The sequence below is a fragment of the Schistosoma haematobium genome, chromosome 5 (genome assembly GCF_000699445.3).
Source record: "Schistosoma haematobium chromosome 5, whole genome shotgun sequence".
NCBI lineage: Eukaryota > Metazoa > Platyhelminthes > Trematoda > Strigeidida > Schistosomatidae > Schistosoma > Schistosoma haematobium.
In genome coordinates, this window is record NC_067200.1 from 6,534,534 (window position 1) to 6,559,185 (window position 24,652).

The following is a 24,652-nucleotide window of genomic DNA, read 5'->3' on the forward strand; positions in this document are numbered from 1 at the left end:
CTTATTTTAACCTATGAACTATTATTATGCGATTTACCACTCTTGAATTATGCCCTGTCTATCACTTACTACTTCCCTCATTCACAGCCAAATTGGCTAAATCTTGTACAAATGTTGTTTCATATTTTATGGTATGATGTGGTCTGTCTGGTTGGTATATAAACCCAGTATGCTTGAAATAAATTATTCATATAGTAGAGGCTGAGATTGGTGTTCTGATTTTAACTGGCTGGGCTAGGCAGGAAGCAGGACCGATAAGGACTATAGACTGTTCGTACGGGTTTTTATTCGTCATTGGTCCGATCGATAATTCGCTGCTCCTGATTGATGGATTTGGACCATAACATACATATGCAAGAAACTCGCACAAATTCTCACTCGACTATATCACAACAAGTACTTTATCTGAATAAAATGAATCCTACAAATTTGTGCATCATTTTTTCTTGAAAAAAAAGAAAAATCAAAGTTATTCTTTATTCAATGATAATCTGAATGATCCTCCCTTTTTTGCACAAAGATATTTTTTATTATTTATATTTGGCACAAAATGTTATTGTCTTTTTATAAAGAGATTTGTATATAAAAGAAGATAGATGAAGATAGGAGTTTACTTATGGGCTTCTCCCTTTTTTTTCGGTTCAATATGTATATGTATATCGAAGAGGACTCTATGTATATTAAGAAGAACTGATTATTCAATTGCTTTTTGTTGTTTGCAAAAAAAATTAATGAAAGATCTTTTTTACAAAATATAATAGTAATACTTTACTATTACTGATCAATACTGTTGTTTCTTTTATTTACTTCTTTTTCTTCTTTCTCTTTTGCATTCACATACCAATTTCTATTGGTTGCTATATTATCCATTAGAACTTGTACACCTGGATGTAGAAGTTCAGCCATTGTCTCCCATAATGGATAAACTATGTAATCAATGAAACCAATCTAAGATAAAGAAACCGAATGGAAAAGAACGCTTATTAATATATATACATATATACTTGGGCACCGAATTGATTTGAAACATTCAAGAGGAAGAATGTATTTATAATGTAAATAGCTACTTAATACATTGTTAGCGTTGATTGAATGACTTATTCAGTATACAATAAACCGGAGAACCATTTACCGATTTATATTCGATCATTTTAACGTTTGATTATATTTTCTTGAAAAAAAGTTTGGACCAGATTGTCAGGCGAAACGTTGGATTTACTTCAAATTCTTTCGCTGAGATTTTACAAATACATTCTTCCTCTTTAGTATATATATGATTAAAGAATATTTAGTATAGTACACATAAGTGAGTTGCGGGTTCACTTCGCCTTCAGATTCCACATAGTTTGTGTAAGAATGGGAAATCTTTGATGGATAGATATGTAGTTTTAATTGACTAAGTTGGTTAGGATATGTAATATATGTATACCTACATCCCGCCTTCTCCGACGCTTGACTTTAGTTGGTGCAGTAATAAGTGACTGTTGAAATGGATCATATTGGTGTGTATAGACTTATGCGGGCAAGGTTCTCACAATTATAGAAATCTGTTACAATTCTGTGGGTAGATTCACTCCTAACATCGCCATAGATCTTCAGTTTTAGAATTATCTTATAGATTTTTTTAAATTCTACGAATCATACTGTATATACCTGATGTCTTCTAGTATAATGAATACTGTTAGTGACTTCTACTACCAGTCTGTCATTTGTCTTAATAATTTCACTTCAATATATTGATATAATGTAGGAACTTGAACTGATGTAAATGTTTACCTAGTTTTGCGTATTTTATGATTGACTGGCGTGCCATGTGGGATAAGTTTAAAAATGTATTAAGACAATTCCGAAGGATTATATTCCACATGTTGAGTCGTGGAAGTTGATTTTCATTAGTGTTTATAAGTTAGTGTTCATGATTTTTTTGGGGGAAGATTTCAGTGTATTTTGATCAATGTTGAATGAACTAACTATTCCATTTCCCTTTGACATAGGCACCTGAAATCTAATAGAAGTTTGAATGAATAATTTAAATGTCCGATATTTTGACTCGATTCTACATGTCATTAATAAAAGATGGATTTTATAATTTGTAAAATGTGCTATATAGACTTTTTGAATTGGAAGGAGGAGTCAACTTGTATTTATGAGTAAACATCCTCATATATATGAACTTCAGAAAGTGATACATCTTGCTGATTGAACGCTATATTCGGTTCCTAAGCTCTTCTAGTAAATCCCCAGGCTAGAACTACACAGTGACTTGAACACCAGAGAAAAGGTGCAAAATATGCAAGAAACACTTTTCTCCGAAGGTTCATTAATGTACAGAAAATATAGGGTTTTTATAGTATTTTAGATATCCTTGGATTTTTGTTGGAGGGATCCAGAAAACTCTTCGAAAAAAGCTAAGAAAGGTTCTGAAAACACTGAGAAGCATCTTATCCAATTTGCATTCACTAGAAGTTGGAAAGTCACATTTTGAGTTTCTGATTGGATGATTACTACACTGCTACAATGCCTAGTAGTATTCTAGAACTTTCGGGAAAAACCAAGGACGTTTAAAATACTATAAGCATCTTATATTTTCTGTACATAAATGAACCTTCGGAGGGAAGTGTTTCTTGCCTATTTTGCACCTTTTCTCTCGTGTTCAAGTCTGTGTAGATCTAGCCTGGAGGTTACTAGAAGAGCTTAGGAACCGAATATAGCGTTCAGTTAGCAAGACTTATCAGTTTTCCCGAAAATTCTAGAATGCTACTAAACATAGTAGCAGTGTAGTAATCATCCAATCAGAAACTCGAAGTGTGACTCTCCAACTTCTAGATATTTCTGGCAAAACGTCTAGTGAATGCTAATTGGATAAGATGCTTTTCAGTTTTTTTAGAGCCTTTCTTAGCTTTTATCGAAGAGTTTTCTGGATTTCTCCAACAGAAAGTCATTGTTTAAATCTCAGGCAAGTGAACTAAACTCGATATGATGCACTATAATAAGTCAAGTGGTTTATGATTATCATCCAATAGTAAGGAGTTGTTTACAATCAAACTCATTTTATTGGTAATGGTAACAATCATAATTTATGGACGATCTTTGAACGTTACCTAAATGGTTTTAAGCGACTTCAATCACTTACTGATAGGTCTATAAATTTGTATGAGAAATTAATGTTTGTGGTTAACAGTTAGCATTTTCCTCACAAACTGACCAGCTGTAATATTAAAATGTTTCGCTATATGGATGAATGAATTGTCTGTCAAAATCTAATGTTCACTATTTTAGATCTTATAAGTTATAGTTTTACCAGCCTGTTGATTATTTACAACAAAGGTAGTTTCCATTCAGTGGTTTTGGAGATTGTTAAATTTCATTGAGATTATGAACCGATCTAATTTAGAGCATCATTGAAAACTTCAAAATACTGGTTCAATCTCTATAAGTCCTCACTGGAAATATTCATGTGCCCACTAGTGACTAGATTCGAGTTGAAATTTCCGGAGTTCTAGTACGAAACCGTGACCAATGGGGATATTCCGTGTCGGGTGTGAAGCAGTTACCCACCGAAGACAATGGAAAATGGTTGCCCATTGTCCTGAAGTGATTGTTTCGTTTGTCTATGATGCATATATCAGTATCTTTATACAGAATGATCATATATAATTTTGATTTTCTGAATAATTTAATTATTTGGAAGAAAACAAGTGACCGTATGATGTGTTCGCTGGTCATTCTGGATAACATCTTCAACGCCTACTTTATATTGTCCAGGATAACAATGTTGGCTTCACAGTTAAGCTATCTAGCTTAGTGAACTCAACATAATCAAAAGCATCTATCCACCTGAGCTGCAGATCATTCCCATCACTTCGTTATCTAACTTAAAAAAGTCCTTTACAGATTGTGCTTTGCTCTCAGGATAATAAATTTTAGTATCTTGTACCATGTCATGTGCACCTGGGATATTCTAGCTTTCGGACAGACTAATCTATTCATTCTTCTTGAGCCACAATTTGACCTTGTCAATTATTCGCTTATTAACCTTGACTGTTTCCATTTGAGCGTATTTTTGTATTGCTTACCCAACTCATCTCATGTCTGTAGCTTATTTTTGTTTGTGACGCTTGGTCAAATCAATTTGACTGACTCGACTTCTCCTCCTCGCTTCATTTTCCATTATGCCAACAGCACTTAGCATCGCTTCCCACACATACTCATGTGCTTGAATCTTACTAATTCAACTCCTAATTCGCCTCTGTACTTGCTCGATCGTGCACATTAGCTTTTCTGCTTGAATTCGCTTAGTGTGGTCTGTGCTATTAAATAATAAACTAGTCCGTGCTTCATGTTGCCTACTGAGTTCATACACTGTTGGGATTTATTTTATAATGGTTTTAATTTTTATTAATATAAGAAGCTTTAGGAATTATCTCTAAGCTAATACACTACAGATTCATGATAGTATGAAAACAATATAACTAGCTCTCCATAGAAAACCACTGAACTCAACATACTTGGATCAATAAATTGGATATCAGCTCATCGAAATAATTTGAGATTTGGCAGATATAAGCATCACATCAGTACAACAGGATGAAATTAACTAGATAAATATTAAGGTCGTAGATGCAGTGATTATAGTATTACCAGTGATAATAAAAAAACGGTTGAGGTTAAATATCGACATCGTCGAATGTCGGCTAAGTGGTCTATAGGTTGAGTTTGCGCACGAGACCGAAGGTCTTGTTTTAGATTTTCGAGTGTTGAGGATGTGCACTGCTTAAGAGCCCTATACTAGAAAAAAGCGGTCATCCATTATTCTCTATTCTGGCCTCATCAAATAAGTGTACTTGTATCCCAATGATGATATTCACATTTGGACTTGTACTCGGCATCTTTTACTTCAAAAACCTAATATAATTAACAGCTGAATATCAACAACTTGAAATTATAAACTCTTTTACAGTTTAGAAATGAAAAACAAAGATTATCTCTTATATATAACATATACATAGTAGTAAACAACTTACTTGTGTACTGTAAATGCATGCAGTTTCTCTATCACACATTGGACTAATTTCAATTCCAAATTGTTTTTCTTGATCACCTTGACGAAACATTTCTTCCATAATTCTTGAAACCCATTCTTGATATATTTTTAATGGTTTTGTTGGATTACTTAAATCAGCTGCATGTATTATACATTCTAATATCTATAGATAATTAAAGAGTAAAAAAATATGCTGAGAAATGTGTTTAATGAGTATATGAGCTAAGGTTATACAAACGTGATTTTATCAACTTCGGGATACTCCCCTATTTGTGATAAAATATACTTGTTCTATGTGCAGTTCATCAAAACAACCTAAAACGTTAGGTTCTTTAGTTGATTATTCAAGATAGTGCATCAGCTGTCGGGAAAGCACAAAATACTATATATATATATATATATATTCAATGTTTTCATTAACACAAGAAATCGACAGCCGTTGTTACCTTGAATCATTCTCGCAGAATCCATAGACCTTACTTGAAACACATGGTCCATTTGATAAGAGCCGTTTTCTTCAGTGAGGGGAACTACAAAATCACCAAACACAGTCAACTAGATGTTCTGTCATTTAAGCCCACAAATGCCCTGGTACGGCCGAGAATGGGGAGTCCGCTTTCCCTCTCGAAATGCTCTCACATGGCCACGCGTATATAGCTTATACCAGGGAAGTCCTACTCACTGCTTTCTCGTGGCGGTGGTGTTGTTTACGGAATTGACAGGATGAAAAGTGGATGTCCGGCACTTTAACCGGGTTGATGGATATGGAGAGACCACCTAGGGGAGTTTGAAAACCCTGATTCCAAACCAATGGTGTACAAGGGCTCGATTACTCTGAAGGAACAATTGGCGTATGAACCAATCGTTGGTCACCGGCTTTCATGGAACTGCATTCCCTTACGGTGCTCAACTACCTTGTGGATCAGACCTTCAGGTCGAAGGCTCCAACTATGGCCCCCTAAGAAAACAACCATGTTTCGGTTTGGGCACCCAGAAAGTATCACAACCTGCAAACAAATCAAGTGGATTATATGGCACATATGTATTCGGTGCCCCTTTGTACCAGTATTTATGTGTTCAAATAAATAAATAAATCTGTCATTTAAAATGGAGATGGCGTTGCAACTTGATCGACTAGAACAACATGATATCGGTTCAGTAATCAAACCATGTAAAACAGTAAACTCGATGGCTCGTCGAGTATGCGAAAATACGTCAAGTGGTTCTGATACATTTATAGTTAATGTCATATGAAAGAAATGACATTGTGCATATTACAATAATAATTTACAGTTGGTAAGCTTTAAAGTAGTGTGAGTCTGTACTAATATGTGTAGACCATATTTGTCACAGAATGATATTATTTCGAGTACTATTGAAAACCAAGGAGCAATGGAAAGTTGTTTTTTCCTAGAATAGAACTTCTATGTACTGTTCAAACATGTCTCCAAAGTGCGATCCAATCAAGCACTTCCAGGTTTCACATGAATCCTTAATTGATAGATTCTCCGAGTTGGAATTTAACAATATTCTTTTAGCTTCAATCAAGTCGGGATGTAGAGTGAAAGTCATTAATTTCTATTATGAAACCATAGCTAGAGTTCTGACATATCGTAAGTGGATCAGTCGTCATCAATATTGCATGACTGTTTTAAGATATTGTAAAATGATCAAAGTTGAAATGCTATCATCATCTTTCTAGATATTATCGAGAATTCACGAAGAGATATTTATCAATTCGAAAAAAACGAATTGAATTAGTTAGAAGTTAAGCGAATGGTATAAATCAGGAGTGTCATTCATTCAACCAGGTACAATTTGACTCAATGTATTTAAAATGTGAACCAACACGGAAATAATTATCTTTCTTTGTATATAGCAATTAAATATTTTCAGGAAAATACCTGCATACGAACTCCGCCTGGAGTCCCTCCGAGGGCTGCTGCCCGTCCCAAGCCCAGATAAACGAAGAGGGCTGGGCATAGGGTTAGCGACCCTATCCCGTAGAAAACTAACTCGCTAAAAAAACGCTAACCAGAAAAAAATTATTCAAACCAACCTGCATACGAGCTGAATAACTATCCAAATTGATTACATTGCCTTGAAATGCTTTTTGTTTCTCAACAGTTGTTTTTAAATCAGCCAATAATGACATATGTTTACTCATATCAGTGGATAATACCTTTAAATTAAAACAAAATAGTAGTAAAGCAATGTGAAAGATTTTAAAAATGAATATTCGTAAGTTACTAGTATTCAATTATAGGTGTCTTTGAATCATTGCTCAGATATTTGGAATCATCGAGTAGGCAATTCTGATGTTAGACGCAGAATATTACATAAGTAATTGAGAATTGATTGGCTGGGTAGTGAGTCCTTATTGACTGAGATGATTAGGACGTATGTTGCATTTATCTGTCCACTAATCACCTCGAAAAACAACTATTGATGGTATAGGAGTAGGTTGGAAGAATGTTAGCATAAACCAAAAACATAGCATCTGTCCATGATGACACTGACTTTTCCCATTACAATACCATTAAGTAACAGTACCGTTCAGAAACGAAGCAGTTTCTCAACAAACAAGGAGATCAGATGACCGTCTCATTTGATGATTATAAACAAAGAACAATGATTAAAAAGCTGAGTATAGGCATAGTTTAGGGAATGACCAATTAGGATTGAAGAAATAACCTTGCGCGAAGTTCAGAAATGAGTGACTTATCTTATGTTCATTACATGGTAAAACTGACAGCTTTAAAAATATTAAATACTCAATTCTTTATATGTAGATTGCATATAACAAACAAATCAACCCTAAATATAAGTATTTCGATGAAATCATTTACTTAAGCTATACACATTTGTCTTTATAGTTATATGGAAATATATATATTTCTATAGAAGAATAGGAAGGATTACATCATAAATTGATTCGAGACTCTTATTATCAAAAAAGGTTATTCAATAATCACGAGGTAAATGAAGAATACAAGGCCTCAACATTAGCAATTCACCAAATTAAGCCAAAACTTTAAATGCAAAAATAATATATACAACCTCTCATCCTACCTTGACCTTAATTTTCTTCTGTAGTATATATTAGTCTTGCCTTTTTTGCAGTTATTGTTTTGTAATTTCAAACCGTAATCTGTTATCATTATCCTCTGGCAATTTTTCATGATTATTATTTAATTAGTATTAGAAGGAGTTTTGTGGATATTATAGTAATTTTAATGGTTGAGATCATGAGCCAGTTGAAGCTAGACCACCATGGAAAACCTAGATGCCGGCTCAATGGTCTAGTGGTTAAGCGCTCGCACGCGAGACTCATAGGTCCTGGGTTCGAATTTCGCGAAGCGGAATCGTAGATGCCCATTGCTGAGGAGTCACAATAGAACGAATCGCCCGTCCAGTGCTTCCAGGTTTTCAATAATGGTCTAATATCAATCAATTCATAATCTCAATCAAGAACTTTAAAATCTTCACAACCCTATAGTGATAAAAATAATTCAATTGAACAAAATATTAGAAATAAAAGAACTACTACTACTACTTACTAAAGCGATTACCATTTTACGAAATAATAATTTTTGTTGATTAGTAAAATATTGTGTAAAATCACATTCTTTCTCTGTATTAATCAATTTAAAAGCTACATGTAAATGATGATTTTCCAAGACTGAAATATCATTGTACAATAGAGCTAATTCATGATCTGTGAATCCAGTAGACAAAGATGGTTTTTTTGAAGAAGAAGAAGAAAAAAAAAGGAATAAAATATAAAAATTTAGATTAACACATTAAGTGGGATGATACAAAGCATTCAATATAGTTTATAAAGTTTAATTTCAGTATACTTACTAATCAGTCAGGATCAAGAATTATGCTTGAAGTTGTTAGTGTATAAATAGCAAATCAACATGGTAACTATCAGTCATAGTTATTAAAGAGAAATTTAATAAAATAAGCATCGTTTATTACTTATAAGACGTTGGATCACTGAGCAAAACACTCATTTGTGAATACGAACAATAAATAATTCAAAATATGTTTAAATAAATATGAGATAAAGAGACTTTTCATTGCAATGTTAGTCAGGGGGTTATGTTGGGGAGGTTAAATCCCCAGAACTTACTTAAAATAAAAGACCTAATTTTGTAATTTTATTTAGAAAATTTGAATTTCTTTGTTTACGCGCCAAAAGCGCTCTTTTTCACCTTCATGTCGTATTTCCCACTTGGGAGAATCTTAAATGCTATTGGTACGTTATGTCTTTTAGTATGCTATTTTGTGACTCTCTCCGAGGACGGTTTTGTGCTGTATATATACGTTTTGATTTGTGTTTGTTTACGGAATATACTTCTTCATTCCAAGCTTGGACTTCTCTCTCTAGTTAGCGGGGCTGGGACGCATCGTATAGCTAGCTTATTAGTCTTTGATCACCGAGTCTTTGTTCCGTTCGCAGATTAAGTGAACTTGTAACCGCTTCAAAACCTAACAGGTTAGGAATGAGATTGGCTTAGAATTTGTATTTAAGATTGGTAGTAAGATTCATGGTTAAAAGTGGAATTTAGGGCTGGAGTTATAGGTTATGGGATAAATAAATATACTAATTCTAATTTCTAACTCTGAATCTCAACTTATACGCAACTCAAGGAGGTTGTAGAATCATGTAAAATCAATATTATATTCGTTGCAAATTTTTGCATTTTCTGTTATTAAGTAGTCATTTGTATTTGCTGTTTTTTGATTGGCTAAGAGGTGTCGAGGTCTTATGGTCATTTGCTAATGTGATTTGGCTATACCATTGTTAGAAGCAATCATAATTAATTACTCAATGTTATGGAGAATGGGATAATGTTATTAGTTGCAAGCAAACAGCAAGAAGTCATGTTTGAACTAGGCTTTCTGTTAACAACATATACAAATAATTTTAAAAGAATTGACGCTCTTGGTAAAATCTTAACCCAACATTAATTAGTGTCACTGAGTGGAAAACACTACTATTGAACAACTCCAACAATAAACCTTAGTCCAGGATTTGTTGTCGATAACCTTAAACTATCGACTGAAGTAACGATATTCATCCGCTAAGACTAATGACCACTCGATGACTTCATAATAAGCAAACGTCTATGATCAATAATTTGCACCTTACGCAAGTCTTCTACTTTCATAGACTATGTTTCACAAACAGAGTAATATAGAGAGGACTGCTGAGGATTGTATTCGTCCTATTGCTTGTAGACGGAACAGATACGACATAAGTTTTTATTAAATAGCTAAGTTTTAAATGCATTTTTCTAACTTACTTGTATTTATAAGGTATTGATTTGTTAAACCAGGATGGTCGATATCATGTATAGCACTAGCAAAGAAAATTGCAAACGTTTCAAGATCACTGAAGATATTCTGAGGAAGTGAATAGAAATAAGCCATAGAAAAAGTTTGTCAGAAAGAGATTGGTTTTACCTCATTGACACATGACATGTGAAAGCTGCCCTTATCTTTAAAGATTGTAAATAAAATTACTGGACAAATGCTGTGATTATGTAAATTACAATGGTTCATTATCTGTCTAATGGTTAACTAAACAAGATATTACAAATAATCTGGACTTTATCATCAGTCATTACACAACGCATTACGTTTATACGTGCAATTACTAACTGTTTGCATGTTTATTTGTCGCCATCCAGGAAGTTTAATGTGGACACACGAGCCAGACTCAGTGATCAGTGGGCTATTCACGGGTGTCAGCATGCATGCCGTTACTCTGACGTTATTGTCACTGTGGACACGTTCACCATTTACCAACTGTTCGCACGGTCACCAGACTAGTAGCATATCCGTTGGCCAATGTCCACCTCAAGACCTATGATTGGTGGTTGTGCTTAGTGACACGGCCACGAGGAGAGCCTCGTTCACATACCACAGGACGTGTATTTCGACCTGCATAGTAAAAGCCGCAGGCTAAAGTGATAGGGACATATATGCTTCCAATACACTTACCCAAACTGTTATGAAACAGTGATAAGATTGAGAATTGACTACAGATTCGTAATTAACAAAACCAAATGACTAGATGTACAAAACATTAATATACTTATTGTTATATGTTTGTCTTTCCGACCCAGACAAGGATAAGTAAGCTGAGATTTTGATACCAAGAATAAAATAGACTTCTTCCAATACTATGTCACTTTTATAACTTCTCACTCATAGTTTGATCTTTAACATGTGAACACAGGCATATAGCATCCCTAAACTTTCACCCTAACAGCATGTTACCACCTAAAAGGTAGATAAGTTGTTGAATGAGAAAGAGACTATAATAATCAATGTTTATTTCAATTCGACAGTAACTTAATCAAAAATAATAACTGTCTACTATTGAATAACTTTCACATTATTCTATTATTAAAAATTATCACCTAACTGTTACCCACATTTTTTGAAATCACTTTTAAATCTCGATTCAGAAAGATTATTTAAGACTTATTGTTTTGAGGAACAGTTTTACGAAGATAACTTTGCAAATCAGTCTTCAAATTGAGTCCATGATCAACAACATGAGTTTAAACTATTAGAACAGATATTACCCTTGTTAATTAGATAAAAAAGGTACTGAACGACGTTCAAAGTACACACCTTAAAATTGATTGACCTCTGAGTATTGGGTAATGTAATATTTGTTTGATCTTTTATAGTTTGTTCAATTCTATGGATGAAATTGCATTGCCACCGTTATTCTAACTGGCTAGATATCTAGTGGACAATGCTTTGATAGTAAGTAGCTTGAGGTTGTCGGCAGGAAATACTGAACCAGGGCCTTGTGTCGGGTGACACTCATCAGTATCACATGACTCTAGTCAATAGAACTGATAGAATTGATGTTTCCTGTGTGATTTGAACCAGAGTCATTCAGGCCCCCAGCCTGAGTGACTAAATTAATAAAGCTAAGGCGAACTAATCTGTTATTTTCTCTATAAGTATGGAATTCCAACAAAGTGTTTATCCACAATGCAAAACCTCAAAGTATCATGGCGAGCTCGTCTTTATTTATACAAATTCAAGTTCGTAAACCTATGTATTTGCACACATACTCAATCGTCTCTTAATAAACAATCACCACAGATCCGTACCGAACCGACTGTCAAGTCGTAACAAGGATCTCTAAGTATTTTTAAGAGACAATATGCATCAGAAACAAGACAAGCGTATTACAGCAAATAATGAAACATTTGCACGAAAATATTGCCATATCCGATCTAAGACTATAGGTATGGTCACTTCCAGGAACAATTTATGGATAATTATTAATATATATATGATATGATCTAGTATGTTTGTGTATAGACTACGTCCTCTTGGAATATAATATTCGTTCATTGATTGTGGTTACTTAGTGGAAAATTGTGAACCAATAAGGACTTGTCAGTTGGCCTAAGGTTAATTTTTGTGGTTTTGTATGTATAATTGGTCAATTCATAGATACTAAGTAATATCAATTAGTATTCCAATTGGTGGTTTTCTCATATGCTTTTACTGAGTGGTCACAAGTTATGACAGATATGAATAAAGTACCAAGTATAACTTACTTTTAAACTATTACATTGAAATAGTTGATAAGTTGCATGCAATACATCTAAAGCATGAATTGAATTATGAAACGGTGCAGTTGAATTGTATCGTGATTCAATTTGTCTTAAACAGTTCAACATTGTCACCGAAGGTATAGACAATTTTTGTAATATATTAGTTTTCTGTAATAAAATAAAGAAAATGTAAATAACATTTTGATAAAGATTAACAAACCAATAAAGTTTACTGAAAGGAAACAAGAGTGAGTTAATTAATAAGGATACATAATACAACATACAGTATGTAAGCAGGTTGAGACTCATCAACAAGACGTATTTTTGATCTCAAAAAGAATTATATTTATCGTTGTTGGACTCGCGTCTTTTCATCCAACTCTACAGTCTGAAACTTTAATACAGGATCATTAGAACAAGGTCTTATCACCTACAATATAAATATAGTGGTCGATTAAGTTATATGATATTAATTTCAATAGTTGAGATCGTGATTCAGTTGAAGCTAGATCACCATAGAAAACCTGGAAGCACAAGATGACCGTTTCGTTCTATTGTGGGACTCCTCAGCAGTGCGTATCCACGACGCTACCTAGCGGGATTCGAACCCAGGACCTATCAGTCTTGCGTGCGAGCGCTCAACCATTAGACCACTGAGCCGGTCGGTATACAATGGTGTTAATTTCTAGCTTCAGTGGCTCAGTGGTCTAATGGTTAAACGTTTGCACGCGAGACCAACAGTTCCTTTGTTCGAATCTTGAGGGGGACGGGATAGTGGATGTTCACTGTTGAAGATTCCCACAATAGGAAGAAATGGCCGTCTAGTGCTTCCAGGCTTTTTTCCATGGTGATCTAGCTATAATTGACTCATGATTTCAATCATTGAAATTTGTAAAATCATCACAAAACCCTTTCTGATATTATAAGATATTAATTTTATTGTTAAATGATATCTTTTATACAACATATATCTATTGTAACATGAATATCTAAGTAGTTGTGTTATAAAATTAGAATTTAGATATTTAATTACAATTTCAATGAAAATGCTCATATTACATTTAGGATAGATTTATATTTATTTAACCAATTCCATGCTACTGATATCTCATATTTCTAAGTCAATTTAATCTAGAACGTATTTCCCCTTTTTTTGATTTTCATTTACAATTTTAGTTCCTCCACTCAAAGATAACATTTCAACTTGAATATCCACATCATATATTGTAATAAGAGAAGAGAATATGGTTCTTGATAAGTAATTGTCTTATTCTTAGTAATAAGTTGAACATTTGACAAAATAATTCTGTTTATATAATGATAATATTAACTTTAAAACAATTAGTCCCATTTGATAAATTTTGATAATGTAATAAGAAGACAAAGATTATCAGAACTATATGAAGATATATTAGCTCAATACATTTCGAACAATCTGATCACACATTACATACTTGTTAAGAGCATTTGTATATATTAAAAAAGAAAATAAAAGGTCAAATAGATGTTTTCGTATAGGGTCCAACAATTTTGTTAGCCATTTAGTCAGATTATGTGTAGGTGATCTGCACATTGATAGAATTGAACGTAAAGGAACATTAGGTTTGTGAATTTTAGGCAGTCCATATAAATGAGGGTACTCGGAACCCATAGGTTTTAGAAAATTAAATTACTCTTTATTAATAATATTCATGCGTAGCAATTTTTCTAGGTTTGAATTTACTCTTCTATCTAGTTTGCTAATACCTCCAAATTCAACATCAGGCATAAATTTACTATCATCACTAAGGATAGATAACATCTTACTTTTATATTCACATTTATTCATGATAACTACGCCTGATTCTTTATCAGGTTTTAACAAGACAATATCAGAGTTTGTTTGTAGTTCTTTTAATGATTTAAAATACTGAGAAGTTAATATGCTTCTCTGTTTCGGTCCAACATTATGAAATTGATGTGCTCTATCCACTAGTTTAGCTTTACACCAGCTTTGATTATTTGAAGACGTAGGGGTTAGAGTACTCAGTTGATCATAGAGATTTTCTAACTGGGCATTTATTTCCAATTCAGACATTTGCGTTATAGGGACCGAGAAATTAAAACCAAGAGAAAGTGCTTCCTTTTCATTAACAAACAATACAATGGACGATAAACTAGTGACATACTTTTCAGGATTTACTGGGAATAAATTAACTTGATTAGTAGTAATACAATATTAGCATTCAAAAGGTCAGTTTAATGTTGTTCAAAGGTCGTCCATAAATCATAGTCTCACCTAAAAGTTCCTATTATTTTACTTATTCATTAGAACCACAATTCATTCACAACATTACAAAAAAAAAAAAAATAAACATTCTGACGACCTACTATCAACTTCATTACATCTAGTCATCATAAAATAATATTTATTATGAAAGTTTATCTAAGATTTAAAGTTATGAACAATATTTTGACTGAGGTTATTCTCAATGTTCTCAATTTTATTTAATGTATGTCACCCAGCAACTAAGGTCAGTTTTCGATTCATTTACTGAGTGAGTATTGTATATTAAAGTCCTGCACCCGGGCAGTAACACAGTCCTCATACAAATCAAATGAGATTTGTGTGGCGTATATGTATTTGGTAACCCGTTGTACCAATATCTATGTGTTCAAATAAATGAATAAATAAATCTGTATATTAAGGTGGAATTATGATCAAAGCTTCTGAAGTTATCCTCAACACTTTACTAGAAATTTGTCCAGTGTAACTTAACCAGATATGCCGAATAAAAGAAATACAAATAGAACAGGGTTCAAAAATGAAATCCTTAATGAAAATCACACCCTAATACATTGCACTAATTCACTAAATCAACAATAAATGGACTGAAAATATTATGTAATACAAAACATGTTTAATATACATTAGAAAATATGGCGAGACTCTAATTTATGGACGACTTTTGAACGAATATTAAGTAATATCAGAATGGGTTTTGTGGAGATTTTAGAAATTTCACAGATTGAAATCATGAGTCAGTTGAAGCTAGACCACCATTGAAAACCTGGAAGCACTGGACGGCCGTTTCGTCCTAGTACGGGACTCCTCAGCAGTGCGCACCCACGATCCCGCACCACGCGGGGCTCGAACCCAGGACCTATTGGCTTCGCGCGCGAGCACTTAACCAACTAGACCACTGAGCCGGCCTCCAACGGTGTTAATGTCTAACTTCAACCAATCCACGAAGTTGCGCCACTGTACACCATTGTCTTCAGTGAGTTCCTATCTCACAACAGACCTGGTTGAACTCCACTGGTAACGGCTTCTCACTAGAACTTCGGGAGTTTTTCCTGAAGCCACTTCGTGGATTGGTTGAAGTTAGACATTAACACCGTTGGATGCCGGCTCAGTGGTCTAGTGGTTAAGTGCTCGCGCGCGAAGCCAATAGGTCCTGGGTTCGAGCCCCGCGTGGTGCGGGATCGTGGATGCGCACTGCTGAGGAGTCCCATACTAGGACGAAACGGCCGTCCAGTGCTTCCAGGTTTTCAATGGTGGTCTAGCTTCAACTGACTCATGATTTCAATCTGGGAATATTAAGTAAACTTGAGAAATATTAGCCAATCAGCAAACAGTCAGTATAGAGTAAAATTATATTATACAAAACCAAGGAAATAAAATAGATACACTTATTATATATGATTCAAAAACTTGTCAAAGTTAGAAAGAGGTTCAGAGGTTCTAAAATCTTAATACATTCAGTAGAGGAAATCATCCATACGGCTACAGAATAGTCGGCCTTTGGAGTCATGATAAAGTCTCAAAAACTCTTTCAGCCTCGACCACATAGCTTCAATATTGCTTATGTGCACTCCGGTTGTTGAGTGCACAAAATGCTACTTGTGGATAACGACACGATGAACATAGCCAAGCCTATGTATGAGTCTGTACGCTCTGCAATTATCCGTATATATTGTAGTACCTGTCTGCAGCCAGTGTTACTGGTGTTGTTATTATCCAGTTCGCAATAATTGTCGTAGTTTGCCTTAGTTAGGAATTATATATGGAGTTTTCAACACGAACTGACATCAGCTATAATGCCAGGAATTTATTTAGCCGAATGGATTAAAGGCTTTCGTGCCCAAATCCGAGATCCGTAATCTTATACCTGATTGATTCGTCCACAAATTATAGTCCCGCCGTTTTATTTGTTATAGCCGCTCAATTATCATGTTTTGTACAAAATTCCCTGTGAACCGATCGTACGTTAGCATTAAGCACTGAAGTTGGCGCCGTAACCTTGAAATCTCTAAAACGCCTCAGATTGGCTCGTTCATAAATTAGAGTCTCACCGAAAATATTATGATTAATCTCAGTTCAATAATGTTTATAAACTTATTATAAATACTTACCATAAATAAATAAAAGCCAAGTGTACTTAAAGGATGATGATTAGAAATTTGATCTAATTGAAATAGATCTGGAGCTAAATTTGATTGATTATTTATGATAAACTTTATAAAAAAAAACAAAAAAATAAAGGAAAAATTCTGTGAAAAGTTTCTGTGTGATAGAAACAAAACAAAAATCTTTTTTTTCTTTTTTTCTCTTTCTTTTTTTTCATAAAAAATATGCATTTTTGGACTACAACTCATAGTAAACTCTACAACGTATACTTCGTCCTATTTATGATTGCGCGTGTGTTCCAGTATTGATGTACACACATTATGACAAAACCGACATCTTGAATTTCACTGATAGCAATGATCTAAACTTTCATATAGGAAATAATAAATTTTCTTTAATTCTACGTTGGACGCATATAACTAAATTAATAGATCATTAGACTAGGAGCTAGATCCCATAACAAACTCGACTCAATCGTGGATATCCGTACAAAGAGGTTAGTATAAGAATACACAAGTTCAGGAGGATAAGTCTGTTTTCACTCACTTACTGATCACGACTTAATTTCACCAAACGTATGACAGGTATACTAAGACTTATGATGAAAAGACAATGTCAAGGCAGTTTACTAAAAAAAATGAACATATGATTAATCGGTTATGGTGTATGGTGTATGCTACTGATATCGACAGATATAAGTAGTATATGTCACCAATCGAAAGTGACATATCTGACGGCAGAATGTTAAGAAGATCGAAGGAGAAAGAACGAGAATAGAGAATTATTGATGTGGAAACGAAGGAACAATCAAGTCTGAGACAATTGATTGACATTTTGCAAATAAAGTATTTACTGCACGGTTCTCAGATTTTAGTAAGAGATTCCGTAATAGTGTATTGAAATACATTCGGTTGTCCCTGCCGGTATTCCCATTCATTATACTGGAACTCGACAGCGAGAAAATTAAGAATTCCTAATGATTCTGATTCTTATCATATTTCCAAGAAATCTATTCAGATCTTTAAATAAGATTCGAATTTATATCAAATTCTCACTGAAGATCTTATTTTAATTGAAATGATCCATTAGTCATTTATAAAAATAACTGATTTAAGCAAGACAGAAAAATTCTCATATAAATCCTGCGAGCGGGATCGTGGATGTTCATTGCTGAGGAGTCCCAGAATAGGACGAAACGGCCGTTCAGTACTTCTAGGTTTTCATTGGGTGTCTAACATTAATCGGTTCATGATCTCAATCAAAATTATTTGATTTATGTTATTTATACATTCTCTCAATTTTAAGCTTTCATTTAACTTATGAACTGTTTAAATATAATTTACTATATAAAAACCATCATTAATTATATTCTTATTACTCAGTTGTGTATCACATATGACTGAGTTATGTACAAATTGTCATTTTTTATTTCTGCTACTTTAAGATTATATAATTAAGGTATGTAATGTAATTAGTTTTCGAGTTCTAGAACAATGCAATAAGGGAATGTTATTCAATTTGTTGCCACTGTATCCTATTTGGTCATTGAAAAGGTTATTAATATTTACTTATTATTTAAACACATAAATACTGGTACAAGAAGGCACCAGGTAAATATGTGCCACACAAATACGATTTGATATGTGTGAGGGCTGTGATACTTCACGGGTGCCCAAACTGAAGCAGGTGGTTTTCTTAGGAAGCCACACCTGGAGCCTTCGACCTAAAGGTCTGATCCACAAGGCAGTGGAGCAACGTCAGGAGATGCAGTCCCATGATAGCCGGTAACGTACAATTGGTCTATACACCATTTGTTCCCTCAGGATGCTGGACCCCATGTACACCATTGGTTTGGAATCAGAGTTTTCCAACTCCCTAGGTGGACTCTCCGTGTCCACCAACCCGGTTAATTCGCGGGACGTTCGCTTTTCGTCCTGTCAATTCCGTAAACAACACCACCGCCACGAGAGAGCAGTGAGTAGGACTTCCCTGACAGAGGCTATATACACGTGGCCATGTGAGGGCATTTCGAGGGAGAGAGTGGACTCTCCCCACTCTTGGCCGTACCAGGGGCACCTGGGTGGATCAATAGCCGTTTGGATATATAATCAGTGTTGGTTACCATTTATTTTAATGATTAAAGTGAAGATCATTAGTTAGATTGATGTAAATTTCTCTTCTCATAAGTGAATTCTATCCTTTTGGGATCTTATTTAGTGAGGATATAGTTATGAGTTTTAACATGTAATTTAAAGAGAGTTTTTTGAACTTACATTTTCCACTATTGAATTATCAAAATATTCAATATTTAGTGTCATTAACTTTAATGTAGTAGATATTACATCTGTATCATTGAATTGTGTAGATGAGATAGATCTTAGTTCAGAAATTTGATCAGTTGTAGATTCATTTGTTTCATTAGATTCATCCATTGTTTTTTCATATTTATCATTGAATCGAAGTTTTGATTTTGGACTATTCAAATGAATAGTTTTTTCTGTTGATAGATTATATGATGATGTATTTTTGGAGTTGTTCTCATCATTATTATTATCATCATCATCGTTATCTTCATGATTATTGTCAACATCATCATCATCATCTTCTTCTTCTTCAAGAAATGTTTTACAAATGTATTCACAAACTTGTGATCTACAACTTCTAAATTGTTGTTTACGCTTTTGCATTTGACTAATATTTGACTTATTATTATTATTATTATTACTATCTTGATCATGTAATAGTAGAGAGGAGCTTTTTAAAGTTGAATCATCAAAACGAACATTGTAAGATGTTGTGGTTGATTTTTTGATTGAATCTTTCTTAACAGTTTTATCATTTGATTCATTAAATGAAGCGGCCAACTCTTGACTAAGAAGACTACGTAACTAAATCAATAATAGAAAAAATGTACAAAAACCAAATTTAATATACAATGATTTTTAAATGGGTTGATACATAATCCGTGTCGGGTAGAGACAGGTATCTACTTCAGTAAAATGGAAGATAGTCGCGCAATTTCGTGGATTGTTTGAGGCTAGACATTAACTCCATTGGATGCTGACTGGCACAGTGGTCTGGATGTTAGGCGTTCACGTGCGAGACTGAAAGCCTTGGGTTCGAATTCCGCGTACAGGGTCGTGGACACGCACTGCTGAGGTGTCTCACAATAGGTCGAAACGGTCTTAAGGTGCTCCTAGGTTTTCAATAGTGGTCTAACATCAATCGGTTCATGATCTCAATCAAAAACATAATTATTGATTGGTTTTTCGTGAAAATATTATTGATTTTAAAGAAATTTATTCACATGTATATTCAAAATATGTTTGTTTACTCAATTAGTTTTCTGTAATTAGGAAAGTATTTCTAAGAGTATTTTGTAGAGGGCGATTCAATTTACAGGTTGTATTTATTACAGATTAATATCAGTTAGTGTAAGATTAAAAACCAGGAAGGATTGGATAATTATTTTGTCCTAGTATGTTACTCCATAGTAGTACACGCATGACTTTACTAGAGCTGGGGTCAAACACCTTCATTTTTCGTTGAAAATGTTCAACCATCAGAGCTACTATGCCGTGGTACAGTTTCAACTTCAATCAATATACGATATAGTGTGACGATCATCTAATCCGATTTCTGACAACTTTTTGAATCCTGACAATTCTGATCTTCACCAGTCAAGACTTATTATTTTTAATATCTGAAGCACCTTGAAGTAACTCACCAGTAACCTGAATATTACAGTTTATTTGAAGAGGAATTACAGAGATTGATTTGATTTATAGATAGTGTTATCCGCGAAATTTCAGGTACTAGTGATATAAAATCATCCTTGAATTTACGAAGAAGAATGAAACATTTCAAGTAAACTAAGAACAATTAGTGACTACTTTCAAAGTTTTAAAGAAAATTATGAGCCTTAGCGGTTGACTTAAAAATAATGGTATGGCCGCTGATGCATTATACTGACTCGTCCCATACTGGGACAAAGCAGTTATTCAGTGCTCTCCGGTTTCAAATGATGTATCAACTTAGATCCATTTTCGGCGAATGCATTCTACATTTCAAACTATTGTAAAAAATTTTGAAAACTATCAAGAACAGTATAAGCAAAGATGAATAGTGGCTGGTAGTGGAATCCAAGACGCAGGTTTCGCGCTATTTAGGACTCGTTGGCTGGATTTACCTGCATTTCATAGTTGATGTTCACTCTGGGACTAGAACCCAGTACCGTTCGTCTCAAACGCCATCCGATTATCTACTTAGCTACTGAGCCCCGATAGCCACTTGCTTGTGCAATCGAGTGAAGTTTAAATTCATATGGTATTGCAGTCCTATACATCAATGGGAAGATCCAAGTAAACAATACCAACTGAATTTATCAAGAACAGTGTCTATGTGGAGAATATTATGATGATGTTGTTATTGGTGTTGACAAAATGTCAAGACGAATAGCGTTTGCAGAACGTGAGACTGTAATCACCCATGATATTAAACAATAAACATTTAAGAGATGAGTAATAATAAACTTCAGAAACATTGGTCAATGAGGTAATATGTTGTGCTAATCCCTGTGATCATTATCATTATTCCAGTTTCCAAATAATAAACAAAGTTTCTTCAAAAGATTTCAATCAACCTTATTATAAATCGATTAATATTTCCTTAGTAGAATGAATCATCCTCAAAATTACTTCAATGATATGCTGAGGCGATTTTTAAAGTGAGTATTTTTCTTTCACTCATTCATTTATGTAAGGGAAACTCATGAAATATTTTATTATCAGAAAAGGGTTTTTGCGGATATTATAGTAATTTAGTAGTTTAATTCATGAGTCAATTGAAGCTAGACCACCATGGAAAACTCGGAAGCACTATACGGCAGTTTGTATCCACGATCTCGCCTCGCCACATTCGAACGTAGGACCTATCAGTCTCGCGCGCGAGCGTTTAACCACTAGACCACTGAGCCGACATCCAACGGTGTCACTGTCTGACTTCAATCAGTCCAGGCGGGATCGTAGATGATCACTGGTGTAAAGTCCCACAACAGAATGAAATGGTAAGTCTTTATATTCACAGGAAATTTGTAACACTTTTGTCTCTTTCTTGGTCTTAATAAATGATTTTATTTATTATTATTTTTCATACTCTTTCTTCCTTTATTTTTATTCACCCCCTCCCACCCTTTTCTTTTCTCAAATATACGCTTCACGGTCCAATTATCCGAACAATTCTTATTACGTAATCCTATAATTCTTATGAATGCTATGTCAGTGTCTATATTTTTTTCTTATCATCGATTTAAGCTTTTATTACTCTTATCACAACTAGTACACCTTTCATCACACTATCAATTTGTTATATAATATACCTTTGTTGGCCAGGATAATTTTACATTGGTTTTCAGCAGAATCAGGCACCATTCAGACTTTCACGTAACAACCCAAAAAGTACAGCTCAATCCCGTTTAAAAGGAGAGCCAGACACCGCCCAGGCCTATATTTTATAACCCGAGAAGTACAGTTCAATCCCGCTTCATAGAAGAACCAGACACCGTATAGGCTTAATCGCTACAATCTGAATAGTACAGATCAATCCTGTGGTGCAACCACATTGGTAACAAGCACCCTGGTGGACCATTCTCACCATTCATATACATATTCACGTCACATGAATAGTTATTCCGATCAATGATCGTGTGAATCAAGTATGCACAGCACGAACAGGCTAAACTTGACCTATTCCGCTTACATGACAGTCAAACTCATTAATGTTAGCGATGGCGACATGCCTTTTAATGTCCCAATGGCAATGATCTTGAGAACACTGAAAAGCAACCACCAGTATGAATGAAATCGGTTAACCAACAAACCAATTTTGTTCATGAACAGTCAGCAAAACTTGCCGAAGTAATGCTTAACCATCCAAAATATCAATGGCAAACCTCCAGTCTCATGGGAGACCTTCAGTTCACTAAATCATATACTGCTTTGATTGGTTTAATAATTTTGTATATACATATAAATATTACTGTATATTAGAGCAAAGCCTGATGAGGATCTAATCGAAAACAATATTGTTCTGTTTTATCTATGTTGTTCTAATTCACAATATGAGAATTTTAGAAAATGATAATTCGGATATATTTATTTGAAAAGAATATATTTCATTCATATATCTGTATTTTAATACGATGGGAATCTTCAGCAAATAGAATGTTATGATGAACCAATTATAGACCAGATTGTATAGCGTATGTATTAGCGCAAATACATTACATTTTTCAAATCAACTCCGTCTTCTCATTGCCGATGATTAGTTAGAGCCCCTTAAAAATAAAATAAATTGTCAAATCCAGACATTGAATTTATGTATGTAACATGAAATTTGTCGATAATCTGATCGAAATTTGATAATTATTGATTGCCAGCTTCACCTTATTTATCTTAATCTTAAACCGTTCATGAAAGTTTTTCCTTAACCGACAAAAATGGTTTAATATTTAAACCAAGGATATTCAATCGATCATCAAGAAACTTGATTATCTTGAATTTGATCCCTGGAAAAGTTGTAAGTAGTTTAGAACTATGGAAATCTCAAATTAGTTATTCATTCTTGTGTGTTATAACCATTCTCTAATGTAAAATTTATAATCATCAGTAAATTCTAAATAAGAAGGGGTTTTGTGGAGATTGTAATCATTTCAATAGCTGAAATCTTGAGTCAATTGAAGCTAGACCACCATAGAAAACCTGGAAGCACTGAACGGCCGTCTCGTCCTGTTGTGAGACTCCTCAGTAGTGCACATTCACGAAGTTAGACATTAACACCGTTGGATGCCGGCCACCTCAGTGGTCTAATGGTCAAGCGCTCGTGCGCGAGACTGATAGGTCCTGGGATCGAAACTCGCGCGGGGGGCGGGATCGTGGATGCACACTACTGAGGAGTCTCACAATCGGACTAAATGACTGTCCTATGTTTTCAGGTTTTTCATGGTTGTCTAGCTTTAATTGACTCGTGATCTCAACTATTGAAATTCTAAATAAGTTGAAAGTACAAAAATTCTCTTACATCATTATCAGATAATATATACATATGAATAACTTACTTTCATCCGTGTTAAACTGCTTACAGAACGTTTACATTGTAAACTATCCAATACTTCCAAACACCAATCAAATTCATTTAATAATTGATTCACATAATCTACATCAAATTGATGTAGACAATCTAATTTTATTTAACAATAAAATAAAAATTATCACAATGAATAGACTTTTAATGGATCCAAGTTTTTGTTATGTGTGTATGTGTGTGTGTGTGTGCTCGTGCATATGTATGTGTGGGTAAGTGGAGTAAATGAGTTATCAAGCGGATGATTTATTAAGTAAATTACTTATTTGTAGGTAGTATTCATCACAAACTGATCTCATTCAAGGTACCTTAAGAAATCAAGAAGCATTTAATAGTTGTTTCTTCTATAATATAAGATTCTTCACTAGTGTACACATATGACCATGTCAATAGTACAAACTAGAACAGTGAGTTCACGGGATAAATGATAGTTTTTTGCAGGAACTTCATGAGAAATAAATTTGTGATGAATATAAC

General features: G+C 34.1%; 1 protein-coding gene across 1 annotated transcript in view; it reads right to left on the reverse strand.

Annotated features, from left to right (window-relative positions):
- Positions 1-474: 474 nt before the first annotated feature.
- Positions 475-24,652, reverse strand: part of PDE4D_4 (cAMP-specific 3',5'-cyclic phosphodiesterase 4D) — a 131,238-nt gene continuing 107,060 nt past the window's right edge. Inside the window, exons 4-12 of the mRNA XM_051217383.1 lie at positions 24,150-24,271; positions 19,309-19,923; positions 17,041-17,142; positions 12,649-12,813; positions 10,360-10,459; positions 8,605-8,762; positions 7,104-7,226; positions 5,025-5,207; positions 475-948 (exon numbers count right to left, since the gene is read on the reverse strand). Coding sequence (XP_051064776.1) covers positions 775-948; positions 5,025-5,207; positions 7,104-7,226; positions 8,605-8,762; positions 10,360-10,459; positions 12,649-12,813; positions 17,041-17,142; positions 19,309-19,923; positions 24,150-24,271 — 1,742 coding nt within the window. The 3' untranslated portion in view covers positions 475-774. The remainder of the gene's footprint in view (positions 949-5,024; positions 5,208-7,103; positions 7,227-8,604; positions 8,763-10,359; positions 10,460-12,648; positions 12,814-17,040; positions 17,143-19,308; positions 19,924-24,149; positions 24,272-24,652) is intronic.